At 36.4% G+C, this 19,621-nt stretch overlaps 1 protein-coding gene across 3 annotated transcripts in view; it reads right to left on the minus strand.

Moving 5' to 3' along the window:
- Positions 1 to 19,615, minus strand: part of LOC129739048 (protein ovarian tumor locus-like) — a 37,441-nt gene extending 17,826 nt beyond the window's left edge. For all 3 annotated transcript variants that reach the window (XM_055730423.1, XM_055730422.1, XM_055730424.1), the window contains exons 1-2: positions 19,525 to 19,615; positions 19,035 to 19,402 (exon numbers count right to left, since the gene is read on the minus strand). In XM_055730423.1, coding sequence (XP_055586398.1) covers positions 19,035 to 19,402; positions 19,525 to 19,612 — 456 coding nt within the window. In that variant the 5' untranslated portion in view covers positions 19,613 to 19,615. The remainder of the gene's footprint in view (positions 1 to 19,034; positions 19,403 to 19,524) is intronic.
- Positions 19,616 to 19,621: the final 6 nt, after the last annotated feature.

Below are 19,621 nucleotides of genomic sequence, written 5' to 3' on the forward strand. Positions count from 1 at the left end.
ATTTTTGTTATGATTCATATTGTGTACTGAAAGTCCTTTGAACGAAATAAGGTACCTTCTATTGACCAACCCACTCAATCATCTCAAATGACATTAAGTTTAAATACTAATCATTACAGTGGCAATTATCTATTGCTGGATTGGTCGAGAGGCTGGTGAGTTTCATTGCAACCTAGAGAGCAGCGGTTCAATTCTCTAGGCGTGTAAGCAACTTTTGTATTCAAAACAATATAATTAAAATCATAGAGATAGACCTTGATAGACCGGCAACCTAGCAATCTGACATGTGGTTGTCAGAGCAATCTGTCAATCGGATTTTTTTTTCGGCGGGTAGAAGTTTCTTGATATTCTCTTAGAAGCTGAATAGCGTTCTCTACAGCCACCTAAACGAACTTGAAAGTAGCTTTAAGAACTTAAATTTTGGGCTGATTAGCATTCTCTTCAGACACAAACGAGAGCTGATAAAGCTTCTATGGAACCTTTTTAAGGGAATTATGGTTGCTTGGGTTTTTACTCGATTTTTCAAAGAAGTCTTGATTTTTTCCCGGCGCGATATATACTTCAGACACGCCGAGAGAGCATGAGAGGCTTCACCAGTGCAATACAAGCATCTGCTTGCTGCTTGTATTGTACACGAAACTTCCTCATGCTTCTCCCCGCACTTAGAGCAGCGTGCCTGATTGCAGCAGTAGGCGAGCGTATGATCCAACTGCTTGCAATTCTGGCAGAACATGACCGAAGGCACATAAAGTCTCACAGGTAGACGAACCTTCCCGATCGCAACGTAATCAGGAAGTGCAGTGCCGGAAAAGGTAACCCGAAAAGAGTTCGACAGCAGGGCTAGAAGTTGGTCACTTTTTAGTAACTTTGTCACTTTTTTCAGATTGGTCACTCAAAAGTTACTTTTATTGAAATTTGGTCCCTAAACTCACTATTTTTTATATAATTTCCTTTCTGAGCATTTTTTTTCTACTCATTATTAAATATATTATATTGTTTCACAACAAGTGGTATGTATTCATTAGTTTATTATTAGGTTATTCGTTTATTATTTATTTGACGGGTTCCTTTTCTTTCGAGTCCTGTGGGAATTCACACGACCTAAATTGAGAAAATGGCTCAGATTCAGTAAGGAAGATTATTGTTTTGTTTTGCTTTGATATATCGCTTACACTTAAACATTATATGGATGACAATTGGAATTCAAACGAAAATAGTTTTTCGCCTAAAAAAAATATGTAGTTTTTTTTGTTTATTTAAGACACTTTACCAAAGTTTTGGAATTCGTGTCAAGAAAAAATATTTCCAAAAGTGACACTATTACAACATGTTTAACCAAGATTCGAAGTGTTATAACTTTTAAAGCTTGAATTTGTTAAAAATAATTCTCAACTGAATTTAAAAAAAAATCAATAAAAATATGTACAGTGCAAAATCACATGGCAGGGAACATTCCATGCTTTCAATGCTCTTGGTTGTATTGAATGGAAGGCAAACTTGTAAAAAGTGACTCAGTTGAATCAAAAATATCAGATATTTTATTTCTAAGTTCCCTTATTTCTAGATATTTTCGAATCATTTGAAAGATTGGTAGATATGCATAGCTTTCAAACCTCTTTTGAAGTTTTCGATAACTTTCAGTTATTGTTGTACCTTTTAAGAGGTTTACTGATATATTTTCTGCAATATTCGAATAGGTGTTTCTTGGATGGATTCAATATTTCTAAGGTGTTTTTGGATCTGTTAATTTTTTAAAGAAATTTTCGTGTTAAATCATTTATAAATATTTTTTTTAAATTCCTTGCTTTTTGAACATCTTTTTTTTCTAGTAAATCTTTCTAATGCAATGGTCGGAAAATCGCTCAAGAAAAGCAATCAGGAATGGTTTCTAGCTAGAATGATGCTTCCTCCGAGTGCTGTGATACGCGCGTGGCAAAAGTACCCATTGAATATACGTCGAAAATCAACACTAACTTGATACAAGAAGATATACCATGCCCCATCGGAGGCTACCGTTGCTATTCGTCACGTGGCTAATCGACGGTGATCGACATATTTGGTGATACATTTTGAACGTCGCTCCCTCAATCATTCCCGAACGTCTATCCTCGCATCATTGTTGATAATGCTCGTTATTGATAGACGATCATTAATGTTTCAAAAGGAAAAATCTGAATAAATACCAGGACCACATGTTCAAAAAAGGTGTAGCACTTGCTGGACAGTTCATTGCGGTTACCTAGTCATGTTTTTGTCCTTCTAGGCAAAGCGAAAAATAAAAAATCATCTTATAGCCTACATAGATCGCTCAGAACTGATACATATCAGTTATGATCCTAAAGGTTGAAAGTCGTCAAGGGAAAGAAATCAGCATCGAGACGTTCGTTGCTGATAGTCTGCGTCCTTTTTTACCTCATCATGTATCGCAAAAGTGTTTCAAATACGGAAGCGTCGTTGTCATGCATGATTGTTTGTATGATTTGGTTGAAGAAGGAAAATTTGACTGCTTTGATTTTTTGGCTCTGAATGTAGTCAAGCATGACTCGGTGAAAATGATTGATTTTGGGAAGATTGTTCTAATGATATATATGTGAATCATGCAATAAAGTCTGCAGTGTATCTCTTTGAAAATGTTCCATTTTTGTAAGTAAATTCTCTTTGAATTAGTTTAAATTTGAAAAATTATATTCTACCTTGAAAATTAGTCTCGTAAAATTTTTTAAGCCTTTTTTGTATTATTATCATCTTAAGTCAATTTTTCGATAAGCTTCTTTAAGTCATTGTCAATCTTCTGTCAACATTTTGTCCTTTATCTTTTTTCAATCCTCTATCATTGTTTTGTCACTTTTTCTAGAGGACCTCCCAATTTTCAATTTCATGACTCTTTCATGAAATGAAATTTCTGTAGATAAATGTAATCAAGTAAATTCTTTAAACTTTTTTCAATACAATAATAGACTTTTTGAACTGTTTTAGTGACATTGAAAAAAATTTGATGGTGTATACACTATAGAATGGATTTTCAAAATTTGTGGTTTTTTTTTTCAAAGAAAACGGATAAACTCGAAGTTCTTGTCGGGCTTAGTTATCCTAGTCTTTACAGAACGATCTTTTGGTTCCCTCCCATTGTTTCTTTAGAACTTTAGGATTCTGCGTCCGCTATTCTTAAATTATCTAAATTTAAAATGTTCCTCTTTTGTCCAACATATTATTTTTCTATTAGTAAGGCCAAGAGCCTTCCAAAAAACGTTTTTCCATTAACAGAATTGTCTTTAAAGCGTATTATGTTAGTTTTTTATGTCATTTTTTAGTTAGTTTTCGTCTTGATCTGGTCACTAATTTTACCCTAATTTCACTTCAAAGTAACTATTTTGCCCTACTTTTTTACCGCATGGTCGCTTCTAGCCTTGCGACAGGGAAAACTTCCGTTTTTCCCCCTCGCCAGATGATGCTGACTTTAGTTGACACGCGTCCAACACCTTGACCGTTGGAAGAGCAGGATCCTTGAATCGGCCAACCCCTGATTCCATTAGGTCATCGACGGTCAAACCCTCTTCGGTTACCACTCCACGTCACGAGCGGGAACGTAAACGCGGTACTCGATCGTAAATCTCTCGTCCCAAGCAATGGCGTTTGCTTCCTTCAAGCCAACAGTTGGTGCTATCAGAAAGACAAATTCTAGGTGATGGAGAAGCTGATTTTTCGTAAGTAGTTAAAATTAAGTTCTGACGTAAAATTTTAAAAAGGGCGAAACTGCCAAATGTAAACAAATCGAGTTAACGGTCATTCCGGATTTACGCAGTTGCACTTTACCTAATAAACGCGGTTTCATCTTAAAATCGCTTAAAACTTTCAAAAAATTGATAAAATTAAAATGGGCGAAACTTTATGTTGATGCATTTTCGTTGCAACGTGAAGTTACGCCTATTCAAAATGGGGTTAATTTTTCTATTCGTGTAGGGTCAATAGGCGTAACATGAGTTGACCGCCCGAATAGAAAAGTAAGGTGAAAAAACCATGAATTTCATTTTCACTCAACCATGGATTTTAAAAGTTCTACTATGAATATCATAGTTATGAAACCTTGAATGCACAGTGAAATTCATTGTTTCGGACAATGTAATTCATGGTTTTGCCAAAAATTACCATGAAAAAGGGGGGTTGTTAAGCAACTTAACCATGAAAAAATCAACTTTTTCCCATACATTTAAAAACACGGAACTATAAACTTGAAGGTTATTTCAGCGTCCAGTTTTTCTAATAGGAACTGTGAAATTTATTGTCCTACAATGAATTTTCATCGTTTTTTAATATTTTTTTACCGTACAATTTCATAATTCATGGTTCTATATTTTAATAGATAGAGGGTTTTCGGATAATTTTTAAACACAAAAAATTTAATCGATACTTTTATTCAAACAAATCTACTTACATTTCAGATTAATTGTTTACTTTTCCTCTTCTTGGATAGAATTTGGATACTGTCGTAAAAAATCAGCTTGTCGTAAAATTCGACTCCATCTGACCGTCGCAATATCCTCGTAGACTAGGCTGGCCGATTTTTTAACAGTTTCTAGAAAAAAAGAAACAAAAATACTGATAAAAAGGCTAAATAATGATTTCAAAGCAGTCGAAGATTCCTTTGAATTCAGCTACAGTACTGTAGCTACATACTGTAGCTGAATTCAAAGGATTCTTCGACTACTTTGAAATCATAATTTCATTCAACTAAGAGGTTCTTCAAACCTTTGATTATTAGGCAAAATAAGTTTTAAAAAGTACTCACCGCTCCGTTGAAATTTTCGTTTGATAATTTTCAACCACAATATTTTTTTTTTTTTTATTTGATTGCGCATATATTACACGACTTATGCCTAAGACCACTATGGTCCAACTTGGCTCTGTATGTGTTCTATATTACAATGGTATTGTATTCAGATATTGTTTGTTGATCAATCTATTTTTAGAATTCGAGTCTACTTTATCGGTAGCTATTATTTATAGTCTATTGGCTATGTGCCCTATCTTCTTCTGATTACTCCGTGGAGTTTACAATTTTTGACATTCGTTATCATCATTATCGTGAGTATGATTTTTCTTCGCGGTTATTATGGGCGAGGCCCGATTGTGTTCTTGTGTTTATACTCCGAAGGAGTTTACAATGGTCTGTTCTTGGCCGAAGCCTTCATCTAATTCTGTTTTTTACTCATAAGAGTTTACAATTTCTTGTTTTTCGTCCGGAGACATTCATATTCTTGTGGTTTTGTCCGAAGACCTTTATTCTGTTTAGTCTTAAGTTATAACTCAAGACTAACATTTTTGTTAGGGGGGTGAGGAATCGAACCTCTCATCATCTGATTGAAAATCAGACCGGCTAGCTGACTGAGCTAACCACCTTACTTACTTACTTGCTTAATGATCCCGCGCCGATCCTCCGGTGCATAGGGCCGTGGTAAAAGACCTCCACTGTTGACGATCCGGAGCCAGCGTCTTCACTTGGTTCCAGTCAAGATTCTCGTCGACAGTTCGGATTTCAGCGGCTAGGCTTCGCCGCCACGAGTTTCTGGGTCTGCCTCTTCTTCGATGACCTTCTGGATTCCAATCTAGCGCCTCTCTGCAAATCTCGTTTTCATCTCTTCGCAGCGTGTGCCCAATCCATCTCCACTTATGTTCCCGAATCTCGATTTCTAGCGCCCTTTGATGACACCGGCGATGCAGTTCCTCATTCGAGATCCAGTTGCCAGGCCACCAAGCGCGGATGATATTCCGCAGGCAGCGATTTACAAATACTTGCAGTTTTCGCGTCGTTACCGCATATGTGCACCAAGTTTCGCACCCGTACAGCAATACGGATTTGACGTTTGAGTTGAAGATTCGGATTTTTGTTCGTAGAGAGATCTGGCGTGACCGCCAGATGTTTCGGAGACTCGCAAACGCAAATCGGGCCTTTCTGATCCGGGTTTCGATGTCTTTTCTAGTACCACCATCAGGCATTATCTGGCTACCAAGATACTGGAAGCACTCCACTTTCTCAACTTGTTGCCCAGCTACCATGAAACTGGAGGGATTTTCTGTGTTGATCTCCATCGACTTGGTCTTTCCGACATTGACTTTGAGACCTGCTGCCTTGGAACTTTCGGGGAGGTCGTCGAGTTTGCTCTGCATATCTGGTTGTGTTTGGGCGAGCAAAACAATATCGTCAGCCAGGTCAAGGTCGTTCAGTTGCTCCATTGTTGAAGGATTCCACGGCAATCCTCGGTTCGGTGCACAGTCAATCGATCCAATCAGAATCTCATCCATTACGATTAGAAAAAGTAGCGGTGATAGAATACATCCTTGTCTAACTCCAGCAGTTACCGGGATTGGTTCGGACAAGACACCGTCGTGCAAGACCTTGCACGAAAATGCCTCGTATTGTGCTTCGATGAGATGGACTAGTTTCTCTGGTACTCCTCTTCGCCTTAGAGCCGCCCAGATGTTTTCATGGTTAAGTCGGTCGAATGCTTTTTCGAAATCAACGAACACCAGCAGAAGAGAGTCCTGGAATTCGTTGATTTGTTCCAGTATGATTCGTAGCGTTGTGATGTGGTCCACACATGATCGTCCGGATCGGAATCCAGCTTGTTGCCGTCGGAGTGTAGCGTCGATTTTCTCCTGGATCCTGTTCAGAATCACCTTGCAGAGTACTTTGAGGGTTGTACAGATCAACGTTATGCCTCGCCAGTTACCACACTCTGTCAGGTCTCCTTTCTTCGGGACCTTTACGAGGATACCCTGTATCCAGTCGGCCGGGAATGTTGCAGTATCCCAGATGTCAGCGAAAAGACGGTGCAACATTTGTGCTGATAGGGCAGGGTCGGCTTTCAGCATTTCAGCAGGGATGCAATCGATCCCAGGTGCTTTGTTGGATTTCATGTTTTTGATTGCCGCTTCTATTTCAGCCAGCGAGGGCGCTTCCGAGTTGACGCCATTTATGCGACTCACTGTTGGCGCTTCGAGCTGCGGGTTCTGTTGGCCATCGCTATTCGTGACTCGGAAGAGTTGTTCGAAGTGCTCAGTCCATCGTTTGAGCTGATTTGTTCGATCGGTCAATAACTGACCTGCTCGGTCTTTCAGCGGCATTCTTGCATTAGTCCTTGCACCACTGAGGCGGCGAGAAATGTCATATAGTAATCGGATATCTCCATTGGCGGCGGCTCTTTCTCCCTCTTCGGCTAGGGAGTTTGTCCAGGCTCTCTTGTCTCGTCTACAAGCTCGTTTAACTGCCTTTTCCAGCTCCGCATATATTAACCACCCCCCCCACAATATTTTTACTGTCCGGATAAATTGCGCGTAAACAAAGCTGCACACGAAAAATTAAGATTAGCTTCCAGGCCGAGAAACGATTACACGAAAAATTGAAAATAGGTTAAAAAAGCAAAATCTTACCAATATTCTTTTCGGTTTGGATTATTTTTTACCATGAAGTTCAATGTAACAATAAAAATCATAAGATAATTGTTGTTATACCACGTTTTTGACATATTCGGCAACTGTGAAACATCATGAATCAACGATACATTTCACGGTTACTTTAAAAACCATGGCGGTTTCAAAATTTTAGAAGGTTTATAAAGATCTTGAAATAAGGATGAAGTTTATTGTTAAATTGTAAATCATTGTTCGGTTATCTTAATACCACGGTCTTTGCTATTCGGGCGTGTGTGACAAAACGGAATTAGTTTTTGCGTGTGAGACCAATGGGCGTATAACTTCATAACCAAAACAAAAACGGCCGATCAATTGGGCGAAACTTGCAGGCGTAACTGAAATCGAAAACATAAAAAGGTGAAACTCGAAAATCTCGGAAATTTAGTGAAAAAAGTTAAAGATTTTTATAACCAACGAACAATAAGTGAATATAATGCACTTTTTTTGATTTTGTTGAACAAAAAGTGGTCGATTTTTTAAATAGGATTTGATTAGATGTTCCGAAATTTCCAACGCGATTTTCTCGTTTCGAGCTAACTGCTAGTTTCGCCCTTTTTAAATGTTACGCTAGAGTTGTGAATTCGTTATTTATATTTTTTGTTATTTTTCAGAATTTGGAATTGGGGCAGCTAGGACGACCAGGCAATTATTATGGAGGCAACCCAAATGCCGTCTTCGATGCGATATATGTTAGGTATGTAAAAAAAAGTGTACAAAGTTTCAATTAAAAATAAAAAGTGCATCATGTTTTAGAAAAATTAAATGTCCTGCAAAATCAACACTTTTTTTGTTTATAAGATCCGAAAAAAACCAACTACGTTTATATTTCAATACAAGCTACGTGAATCGCATGTAGCAGAACGCATCCCTTTTCACATTCGACCTACGTTATTTTCACATACAACTCATATGAAAATTACGTGAATTCCGCTTGCTGCGCCAGCTCCGTTTGCTACCTGAAATTCACGTAGGTTTCACGTGATTTTCATGGTGGCAAAAATCCATGTACATTTTCACGTAGCGTTCATGTGAAGAATTTTTTCGGTGTGGTTTTTGCTGGTCTAGGTCGATCAACCACAACAGCAAGATCTTTTGTCTTCGACCGGTAAGATGAAGATGGCGATGATGGAGACAAAAGCGATGAACTGGTCTGATCGGATTCGATGGTGATCCGATAGCGATAACAGTGGCGACAATCCAGAACTCACTCACCTATGCCTTATCGGGAATCCAACAACCCACACGGTGTTCACACCCGGATTTGCTGGGTAACGAAAACTTCTCGCACTCAACTTGCACTAGTAGAAAAAAAAAACACGTCCACAAGTCACAACTGATGCAAGACGAATGAAGAAAAAAAGTTGTTCTTTCACGTTAAACAACCCGTTTGCTTCTAAAAGCTTTTTGGAATCATCAGGAGAGTTGTTTGTTTGCGAGCCTTGAAAAAATAGATATTTCAAGATTTTGAAATTTCATTTTTTACTAACAGAAAAAAATTTCAAATACAAACCAAACTTTGCCTATTTGATACTCAATTAATGGGCTTTCAAAATTAGAAAACAGTTTTCAAGAATTCGAACTATAGACTTAGTTATTGATGATAATGTGGAAATGTTTATTGTTGGTCAAATTTACCCCGGTGATCAAAGTTACCCCGTTTTACGGTACTCAGTTTGAAAAAAATAGTGCAAGTATTGTGTTAGTAGCCATCGTCCCCACTTACCCCGATGTACCTTGTTAGTGTTCGAAAATCCAATGCTCAGCCCAATGGGGTCCATAACCTATTGGTTTGATTGGTTGTATACTGTTTACCGGAATTCCATTTACCGGAAGTACCATTTACCGGACTGTACTATTTACCGGAATTCCATTTACCGGACTTTACTATTTACCGTAAAACCATTTACCGGACTATACCATTTACCGGAACTACCATTTACCGAAATTTCTTTAAAACGTATAAATATTGGTTGTATCTCATTTCCCCAAAAATTTTCGGCAGAATATACCTCTCCCCAGAATTTATCATTTCTCAAAAAAAAATTCACCAGAATTACCACGGAAGCGGCGGCCCTATTACATTGGTCTAGGTCTGTCGGGGCTTCCTAGGTCTGCGTGAAAGCTAGGGGTGTTCCCTTAGTCCCGTCCGCCACGCGACAGCGTGAAGGACAATATGTCTTTCAAGTTCGAACACGCAGCGTGAGGAGTCGGATATCAAAACGATTTTTAAATGCCACACTGGTAAGCATGAAATCAATTAAAATACCCAAACCTTGCCCAAAAATAAGTTTCCGGGTAAACGGGATACAATCATAGATTAAAAATACTTGATCCGATAAATGGCATTCCGGTAAATAGTGCACGCTAACTTTTGGCTACCCCTTAACGAATACTTTCGACCCGTTATTCAATAAGACTGGGAGAACTCCTTTTTAAGGATAAAGTCGCTGTACCCTTTAAGGGGTACTCAGCCTCATAACGCTTGTAGCGGGTCAAAATTACCCCTTATTTCAAACGCTCATACCGGATGAAAATTACCCCTTATTTAAGATGCTTTCGTATGGGAAATTTTAGGAGCTGCTTATGAAAAATATGTTTGCTGAGAAATAAATCACCACAAAATATCATGTTCCATTTTGTTTATTCAAAAACTACAATAAATAAATTTAATCACCATTTTGTATTTACCATCCAACATCCATGTTTCCGGTTTTAGTCATCGGCTTACAAATTTTGACCGTCCTCGTGCGGAACTGTGCTGTTCTGAAATAATAACATGAATAATTAAAATCTCACAAAGGAAGCAAAATAAATATACTATGTAAGAATACTTACAATTTTCCATATCAATGACCGGACAAATAATAACGCTTTCAATGTAACATCTAAATCTACCCCTTTGAAGCGGACTCGAGCTTTTTGAAATAAAGGGTAATATTGACCCGAAAAAATGACCCGTTATTTGACAGATCGTGGAGGTTCTCAATAACGGGTCAATTTTACGCCTTTAAGGGGTAGCCAAAAGTTAGCGTGTGCATTCCGGTTAATGTCATGCCGGTAAATGGTTCATTCCGGTAGATGGCAGTTCGGTAAACGGTTCATTCCGGTAAATGAATTTCCGGTAAATAGCAGTCCGGTAAATGGAATTCCGGTAAACAGTACACAGCCGTTTGATTACTTAGGGTACGAACACAGTGAGCGCGAAGCGAACTGCGAAGCGAAATATTCATTCACCGGATGAATTTCGCAAGTTCGTTTTTGAAGGCCGGCCACAGTGCACGCGAATTGCGAAGCGGTTCAACACTGAAAAAAACCTGTGTCTTGCAAAAACTATTCACACGTGAAAAAATCTTTGCAAATTTATTTGCAGAAACAAACTGTGAGCGGGGATTACGCGCGCGCGCAAAAAAAAAAAACATTCCGCGTTAATTCCGAAAAACCAAGATGGCGGCTTCAACCTAACATCAAAATGCTTAAAATGACTGAAAATAGTATAAAACACCCATAATAAGGGTATTAGTTAAAAGGAATCAATTAGTAGAAGTCGAATTTTGCAGTCTGACGCTATGAAACGCCATCTTAAAATCCAATTCGGCGGCTTCCGCTCAACTTTAAAATATTTCAAATGACAGAAAAGTGCATGAAAAAAAAATCTACCACAACTATGACAAAAATATAACAAAATTATGGAAAGAAATTTTACAATATTATGAAAACATAAATTACGAAACGCTGACAAAACTTTGAGAAAAATATGGCAAAGGTGATAAAAATATTACAAAAATATTAGAAAAATATACCAAAACTTTGATAAATGTGACATTAAAATGGTGAAGCCATGACCAAAATATTAAAAAAATCTGATAAAAACTATTTATAATTGACTTAACTAAATAACAAAAAATAACAATAATAACAATACACGAAATAAAAACTTTGACAAATATTTGACAACATTATGGAAAATATGACAAATGAAATATAAATATGACAAATATATATATATATATATATATATATATATATATATATATATATATATATATATATATATATATATATATATATATATATATATATATATATATATATATATATATATATATATATATATATATATATATATATATATATATATATATATATATATATATATATATATATATATATATATATATATATATATATATAATAACTAATCAAAAATTACCAAAATGACAAAATTTTGCTATAAAATAACATAAATCTGCATTTTGTCGTTTTTTTTGCATGGTTCTGTCAGATTTTTGTTTATTTGATTGTAAGTTTTTTTTATAGTTGTCTTTTTTCGTTTGATTATAGTCGTTTTACCATCTTCTCTTCATACTGAAAGTCTTACCCGGTACAACTGTGTTCGATGATTATATAATGATTATAAGTATACTCTTGTATTTGAACTCGCCAATTGAGCTACACATATCACAAGCCCATAGATTTGTCTTTGTCATATTTTGTCATTTTTTCGTCGTATTTGCCATATATTTGTAACACATTCTTCATTATATTTTAGGACTTTTGTCATATTTTGTTAAACTTTTGTAATTCTACTGTCGTATTTGTCATCATTTTGTAATTTTTTTTACATATATTTAAAGGTATTTTGTTAAATTTTTATCTCATTCTTCATAATTCTGTCAGTTTTTTGTCATTATTTTGTTAAATTTTGGTCATATTTTTTCCAGGACTTTGTCATATTCTAGCCCGTTTGTCTTATTTTTTTCATTTTAATGTCAAATTTTTGCCATATTTTTACCACCTTTGAAATATTTTTTTTATAGTTTTATATATGTGTCAGTTTTGTGATTTTATTGTAAATTGTTTTTATTACTTTGTCATTTTTGTAAATTAGTAGTCAAATAGTTATCCTTATATATATAAGTTCTGTCAGGTTATTTTATTGTCAAATTTTAATTATAATTTTGTCATATTTTTTCACATTTGTCATAGTTTTGCCATTTATGTGAAATTTTTCTCATATTTTTGTCAAATTTTGTAATATTTGTCATATTTTTCGGCATAATTTTTTCAGCACATTTTTCGTGTTTTATTCAAAATTTTGTCATTTGTTATTATTTTGTTTGTCATACTTTTGTCATGGTTCTTTCAAATTTTTGTCATTTGTCAAATTTTAGTAATAGTTATTCATATTTTTGCCACAGTTTTGTTATATTTTTGTCAATATTACTTTATTTTTATAACACTTGTCATATTTTTGTTTATTTCTTTCACTGCTTTTTTGCAGTTTTCTTAAAATTTTCGTTAAATTTTTGTCAATTATTTTTCATCTTCTTTTAGATCCCTTTTACTAATTTCTTATATTGTGGATGGTTCATGCGATTTTTAGTTATTTACTGCATTTTGAATTTAGCGGAAACCGCCATCTTTTATTTCAAGATGGCGTCGGACAGCCAAATTCGACTTCTACTTATTGAGCACTTTCATCCAATACCCTTATTGTGGAAGTTTCATGTGCTTTTCAGTCACTGCCAGCATTTTAATGTTGAGAGGAAGGGGCCATATTGGATTTCAAGATGGCGTCGGACAACGAATTCCAACTTCTATCCGTTCAATCTCTTCACCCTATACACCTATGCCGAACGTTTATTGCCAGTTAGAATTAGTTTCAATTGAAAAAGACTGAAACCGCGTTTGTTCAAAAATCCGCTTTAAAAAACCGTGAATTTTTCATAACCAACACAGAAACGGCAATGAAAATTAAATAAATAAACTTTTGAAAAAGATTTTTTGATAAATAATCATTTGCGATGAAAAATATTCGAAAGAATATTTTCAGTGTATGTCTGGATGAACAGAATGAATTCACGCGATCGAGCCGGGTCTTCGCACGAAAATTCGCTTGCACTGTGGCCGGTCGATGCTTTTTCAACGTGTTTCAATGAGAAGCGGTTTTTCGCGCGAATTGGAAATTCGCTTCGCACTTCGCCTCGCGCTCACTGTGAATTCGACCTTAGTTGTTCTGATTTGTTCTAGCAGTGTTAATGCGCAGACACCAGATACCCAGACTGACCACTGAAGGCTGATTTTGGCGCTTGTTCCGCAGCGCTATCTACGGGTTATCGTGAAACTAACAGCCACATACACAAATGGAAAAATCTTACACAAACATAACATATTTTGTGTGCATATTGAAACGCCCTTGATATATCACACACACATTTGCATTGTGCTATTTGTTTTTTTTACATCTAGCGATGAACACGGTCGTTTTTGGTTACCTACTTTTGATAGAAAAAATAACACGATATATTTCGAAAACCACTAAAGAACCATTTTTGAATTAGAGTGCATTACCAAATGTGGTTAGAATTCAAACATGAAGCTTTAAAAAAATACATCGGCTTCAACAGAATCGTTTGCGATATTAACGAAACGTTTGAATTTCTTTCGTAATGTATGATGAGTTGGTGGTTTGGCATTAGGAAACTCACTTGAAACGATGTGTGAAGAAATTCATCACTCAATTTTGATCAATCAAAATAAATTTAATTAACACTTGCAATATTGCACGACGCTTTGTTTGATGTTTGAGCTCATCAGTAAACTTTTATGAGTTGCCACCATTTACGACTAAAGCTATGATTTTTCAACGATTTCAGTTGGATGAGTATTGATAATTGTCCGCTACACTTCCTTATTGCGTTGTGGTTGAAAAATAATCATTTTCTGAAATCTCCGATGTGGTTGAAAATAACACATTCTCAATCCACAATAAGAAATGCGGAAATAAATAGCTGCCTAACAATTGCTTCATTTGTGAAGATCACTTTCATCTGCAAGATTTCGTTAACCCCCGGAACCTCCGTCAAGGGTAAATTCAAGTATCCCGAAAAATATTGTGACGACACAGCTATAAAACAATCTAGGAATTGTTGAGGAAATGACAAATGAAATCGTAAAAACATTCCACTGATTGTATAAATGTAATAAATTAAATAAAAGTAAATGTGATATTTACAAAATTTGAAAAGCAATGTGTAGTTTACAGAAGAAACTAATGAAAAACGCAACTACGAAATATTCAATCAAGTCACCATCTACAATAATAAATCGGTGTCAGAATTTTATTCACTTTTTTCACGAATAAATCCTGAATCTTTCCTTTCGATGAAAAACTTAGTCACATTCGAGAAATGTCTGCATTTCGAAATATCGAACTAATTTTGGATATTAAACGAGCCCTTTTACCGCCCACTGGACGAGGCAGTTCTCGAAACAATATTTTGGACTCCGAGATGACGCATCTTGTAAACGTTTTCCCGCAAATTTAGTAAAATTTTTAACAAAGTGCGTTTATTGAAATATGATGAATATTGACAAACAATCTCAACCATCCGAGTCTGTTTAATGAGAATAGCTTTTCCTGATCTGTTGTTCAGTTAATTTTTCATTATTTTTCTTTTTAGTTAAATTTTGAACCATTTTATGAATATCGCATGTGTAATTGATTTTATCATGGGTATAAAAAAACGAACGTGTATCCGTCCAATCGAAATCAAAACATTAAATGAATTCACGCACACAGACATGCGATATTTGACATTCCATTCAACGACAAGAAAATAAAAATGGCCATCGTTTGCATCAAGATAATAATGTTCTTTTACCATTCAAAATTAGTTTTGGGGGTGTGGAAAAGCATTGAGCTCGATATATAAGTTTAGTTACAGCGAAATTATTGCTTATTTATAAGACAGCAATTAAGGAACATTGAAATGAACATTATTCAAAATTATATTTTTATGAAGAATGGATTAGTTTAGTAAGCTAATTACTTTCAGACTATGGTTTAAACAAAACTTTAAATCAAAGAATTTTGTTTTTAGAAGCAAAGAGAAATGGATTTAAATAGACTATTTGAAATATTCAAAATTCAGTGCATATTTGCCTTGTTTTTCAACCATTTTTTTTTAATAAACTATTTCTTAGTTGACATTTATCACGCACACTTGCTCTCGTGTACGGATTAAGACAGGAAAAACAGTCTTAAAAAATGGTCGCTTTTAAGTTTAATTTTCCCCAAATCTAGAATTATGCTGAAAAGGCCATTACAGTTTTTTTTTGACATTTCTCACACACACACTTGTTGGGCGTGTACCAATGAGAAAGGAAAAATAACCGGGCGACAAACACGGTCGTTTCTGAAGTTTTTTTTCCAAAAATTTATAAGCAACAGCATTATATCACGAACACTTCCAGCGCCAAATAGGATTAAAGAACTTCACAAATAACACACGACGTATTACAGGACACGACACTTAACGTTTTTACTAACGGAAAAAGGAATTAAATTTACCTTTTTTGTCGACCGGTTTCGGGCTCGATGTTGCCCATCTACAGGACGATGTCCGACTGACTAGATGAAGGAAAAACACTAATACATGTTCATACTATCCAATAGTATTCGTCGAAGGGTGGTCGGGTTGTTGAAAACTTGGTTTGAGCAGGTTGAAAAGCGGTGATATGATTGGAGCGTCATCCTCGTTCATAAGTGGCCTTTCCGATGTAGTGATATACATGGATTCCCATGCGTTTAAATGTGACGCTTTGCGTACACATTTTTTGAACTTAACCTTTCCCCAATCTATGTGATGATTAAGTTCTGACGCGTGGGCTGCTACACTTGATTCGTTGCTCCTGCTGTTATCTACTGCGTTTTTGTGCTCTTTTATTCTGGTTCTGAATTTCCGTCTGGTTTGCCCAATATAGACGGCCGGGCAGTTTTGACATGGAATCTCATAAATTCCAGATCTCTCTTCCGGTGGCACTTTGTCTTTTAGAGCAACCAGTCGATCTTTTAAAGTGTTTGAACTTTTGTAAGCCACTTTCAGACCATGTTTAGAGAGAATCTTACAGATACTATTTGTCAGTGGTGGGTGGTACGGCAGGCTGACTCTTTGGGATTCATCTCTTTCTGGTTTGAATGTGGTTGCGTTGCTACGGAGCTTTTTCCTTTCGTGTTTTCGGAGAATTTTGCTGACGAATTCTTGATCGTATCCGTTTAATTCACCAGCCTGCAAGATTTTTTGCTTTTCTAGTTCGAATTCATGGCTCTCCATCGGTATGTTGTACAGACGGTGGGCCATCGAATGAAAGGCAGCTTGCTTTTGCGCTCCAAAATGGTTTGAATCAACCGTAATATAGCGATCTGTTGACGTGGGTTTACGATAAATTCCGAATTTCACCGTGTTATCTTCTTTTCTGGAAATTAACAGGTCGAGGAATGGAAGTTTCCCATCAACTTCTTTTTCGACGGTAAATTTAATCGAACTATGCTGGTTGTTCAAAACCTCAAACGTTTGCGGGAGATACCGTTCCTTTACGGTGGCGAAGATATCATCAACATAACGCCACCAAACACGAGGGAAAAGTTTCTCCCGTTTTTCGAGATCTGTTTCGAAGTCACTCATGAAGAGTTCAGCCAGTAGGGGGGATAATTTACTTCCCATGCTGAGGCCGAAGGTTTGTTTGTAGAATTTACCCCGAAACAAGAAGTAATTTTGATTCATACAAACCTCGGCTATGGTGACGTACGCTGCTATTTGGTTTGGGGGTGCGCGGCGTCGCTCCAGGTGTCTGCGAAGGCTGCGTAAGGCGTCAGAAATAGGGACGCTGGGAAAAAGTGCCTTCGGCCTCAGCATGGGAAGTAAATTATCCCCCCTACTGGCTGAACTCTTCATGAGTGACTTCGAAACAGATCTCGAAAAACGGGAGAAACTTTTCCCTCGTGTTTGGTGGCGTTATGTTGATGATATCTTCGCCACCGTAAAGGAACGGTATCTCCCGCAAACGCTTGAGGTTTTGAACAACCAGCATAGTTCGATTAAATTTACCGTCGAAAAAGAAGTTGATGGGAAACTTCCATTCCTCGACCTGTTAATTTCCAGAAAAGAAGATAACACGGTGAAATTCGGAATTTATCGTAAACCCACGTCAACAGATCGCTATATTACGGTTGATTCAAACCATTTTGGAGCGCAAAAGCAAGCTGCCTTTCATTCGATGGCCCACCGTCTGTACAACATACCGATGGAGAGCCATGAATTCGAACTAGAAAAGCAAAAAATCTTGCAGGCTGGTGAATTAAACGGATACGATCAAGAATTCGTCAGCAAAATTCTCCGAAAACACGAAAGGAAAAAGCTCCGTAGCAACGCAACCACATTCAAACCAGAAAGAGATGAATCCCAAAGAGTCAGCCTGCCGTACCACCCACCACTGACAAATAGTATCTGTAAGATTCTCTCTAAACATGGTCTGAAAGTGGCTTACAAAAGTTCAAACACTTTAAAAGATCGACTGGTTGCTCTAAAAGACAAAGTGCCACCGGAAGAGAGATCTGGAATTTATGAGATTCCATGTCAAAACTGCCCGGCCGTCTATATTGGGCAAACCAGACGGAAATTCAGAACCAGAATAAAAGAGCACAAAAACGCAGTAGATAACAGCAGGAGCAACGAATCAAGTGTAGCAGCCCACGCGTCAGAACTTAATCATCACATAGATTGGGGAAAGGTTAAGTTCAAAAAATGCGTACGCAAAGCGTCACATTTAAACGCATGGGAATCCATGTATATCACTACATCGGAAAGGCCACTTATGAACGAGGATGACGCTCCAATCATATCACCGCTTTTCAACCTGCTCAAACCAAGTTTTCAACAACCCGACCACCCTTCGACGAATACTATTGGATAGTATGAACATGTATTAGTGTTTTTCCTTCATCTAGTCAGTCGGACATCGTCCTGTAGATGGGCAACATCGAGCCCGAAACCGGTCGACAAAAAAGGTAAATTTAATTCCTTTTTCCGTTAGTAAAAACGTTAAGTGTCGTGTCCTGTAATACGTCGTGTGTTATTTGTGTAGCATAAGTTTTTACGTTTAGCACAACCATTAAAATGAGTGATTAAAGAACTTATCAATACATTCTTCACGTTTATTATTCTGTTTTTTTTATTTGCCTAAAAAAGTTCTAATCAATCCAACGAGAATGTCAATAACTTATTTCACTCCTCAAAACTATCTATAGGTATAGATAAATTGGAATTCAAGTTTTTCAAGGAGTTCTATGTAGTTTTTTTTGTCGAAGTAAACAATAAATCAACCATTCGGATAAGGACGAACAATTCCGAATTATTTATAATTTACAGACATTAAAATTTTCAACAGTCACTCAGCCTGATAAATTTCGAAATCAAAACTGAATCCCAAAATTATGATACAAGAAATTAAAGTTAACAATTTAACATTGAAGACATTAAAAATTTTAAAGATATCATTTCAAATACTAATAGGTGATTCAATCAAGACAGTTTTAATTTGGCTTGTTAATTATCAAGTGTATTTTTTTTTTCTTGATGAAGCACAATGGTTTCACGATGCCCCGTCAGATGGCGTATGATTCTGAGCGATTTGTAGTTGTATGGGCTCAACCGCCACTGATCAGTCTGGGTATCTGGTGTCTGCGGTTAATGTTATCCAGTCTTAAAATTGTTCGTACTCACTTGCAGGCAACTACCTCCACAATACCAGTTGCGATACTTTATTTCACGCCGTTTGTCACTCCAAGAATCAAACTCTATGTTCCTGTAAATGCTGGGATCCAAAGCTTTAGCTACTTTGTATGGAAAAGGCGTTATTCCTTCTTTTATTAACTGGCGTACACAAGAGATGTGCTTTTCACTCAGTATAGGGTTCGCCAGAACCCAATCTTTAGATATCATATCTTTTCCATAGTTGTTACGTATATTTCGGAAATCTTTGGCATTTGTTTCGTTTTTTCTGTTTTTGTAAATGCCTGCTATGACCGCGAAATCATCCTTATTATGAAAATGGCACAACTTGTAGTTATCTAGTACACAATCCGTATTTTCTAAAAAGATAAAGAAAAGATTTTTTTTAAATTTTGAGCAAAGACACACTTAAGCAGCGATTAAAAACTCTAGTGCCAAAAACAGTATTTTTAAAATGATATGTAGTTTAGAGTTAACAAACCTGCTTTACTCAGTATGAATTTTCTTCCGTCCGCTGTCAAAACACATTCCTCAACCAGCTTATCTTGATCATTTTTGCGTTGAACCATACGAATTGT

Source organism: Uranotaenia lowii, chromosome 1, assembly GCF_029784155.1.
Source record: "Uranotaenia lowii strain MFRU-FL chromosome 1, ASM2978415v1, whole genome shotgun sequence".
Lineage (NCBI taxonomy): Eukaryota > Metazoa > Arthropoda > Insecta > Diptera > Culicidae > Uranotaenia > Uranotaenia lowii.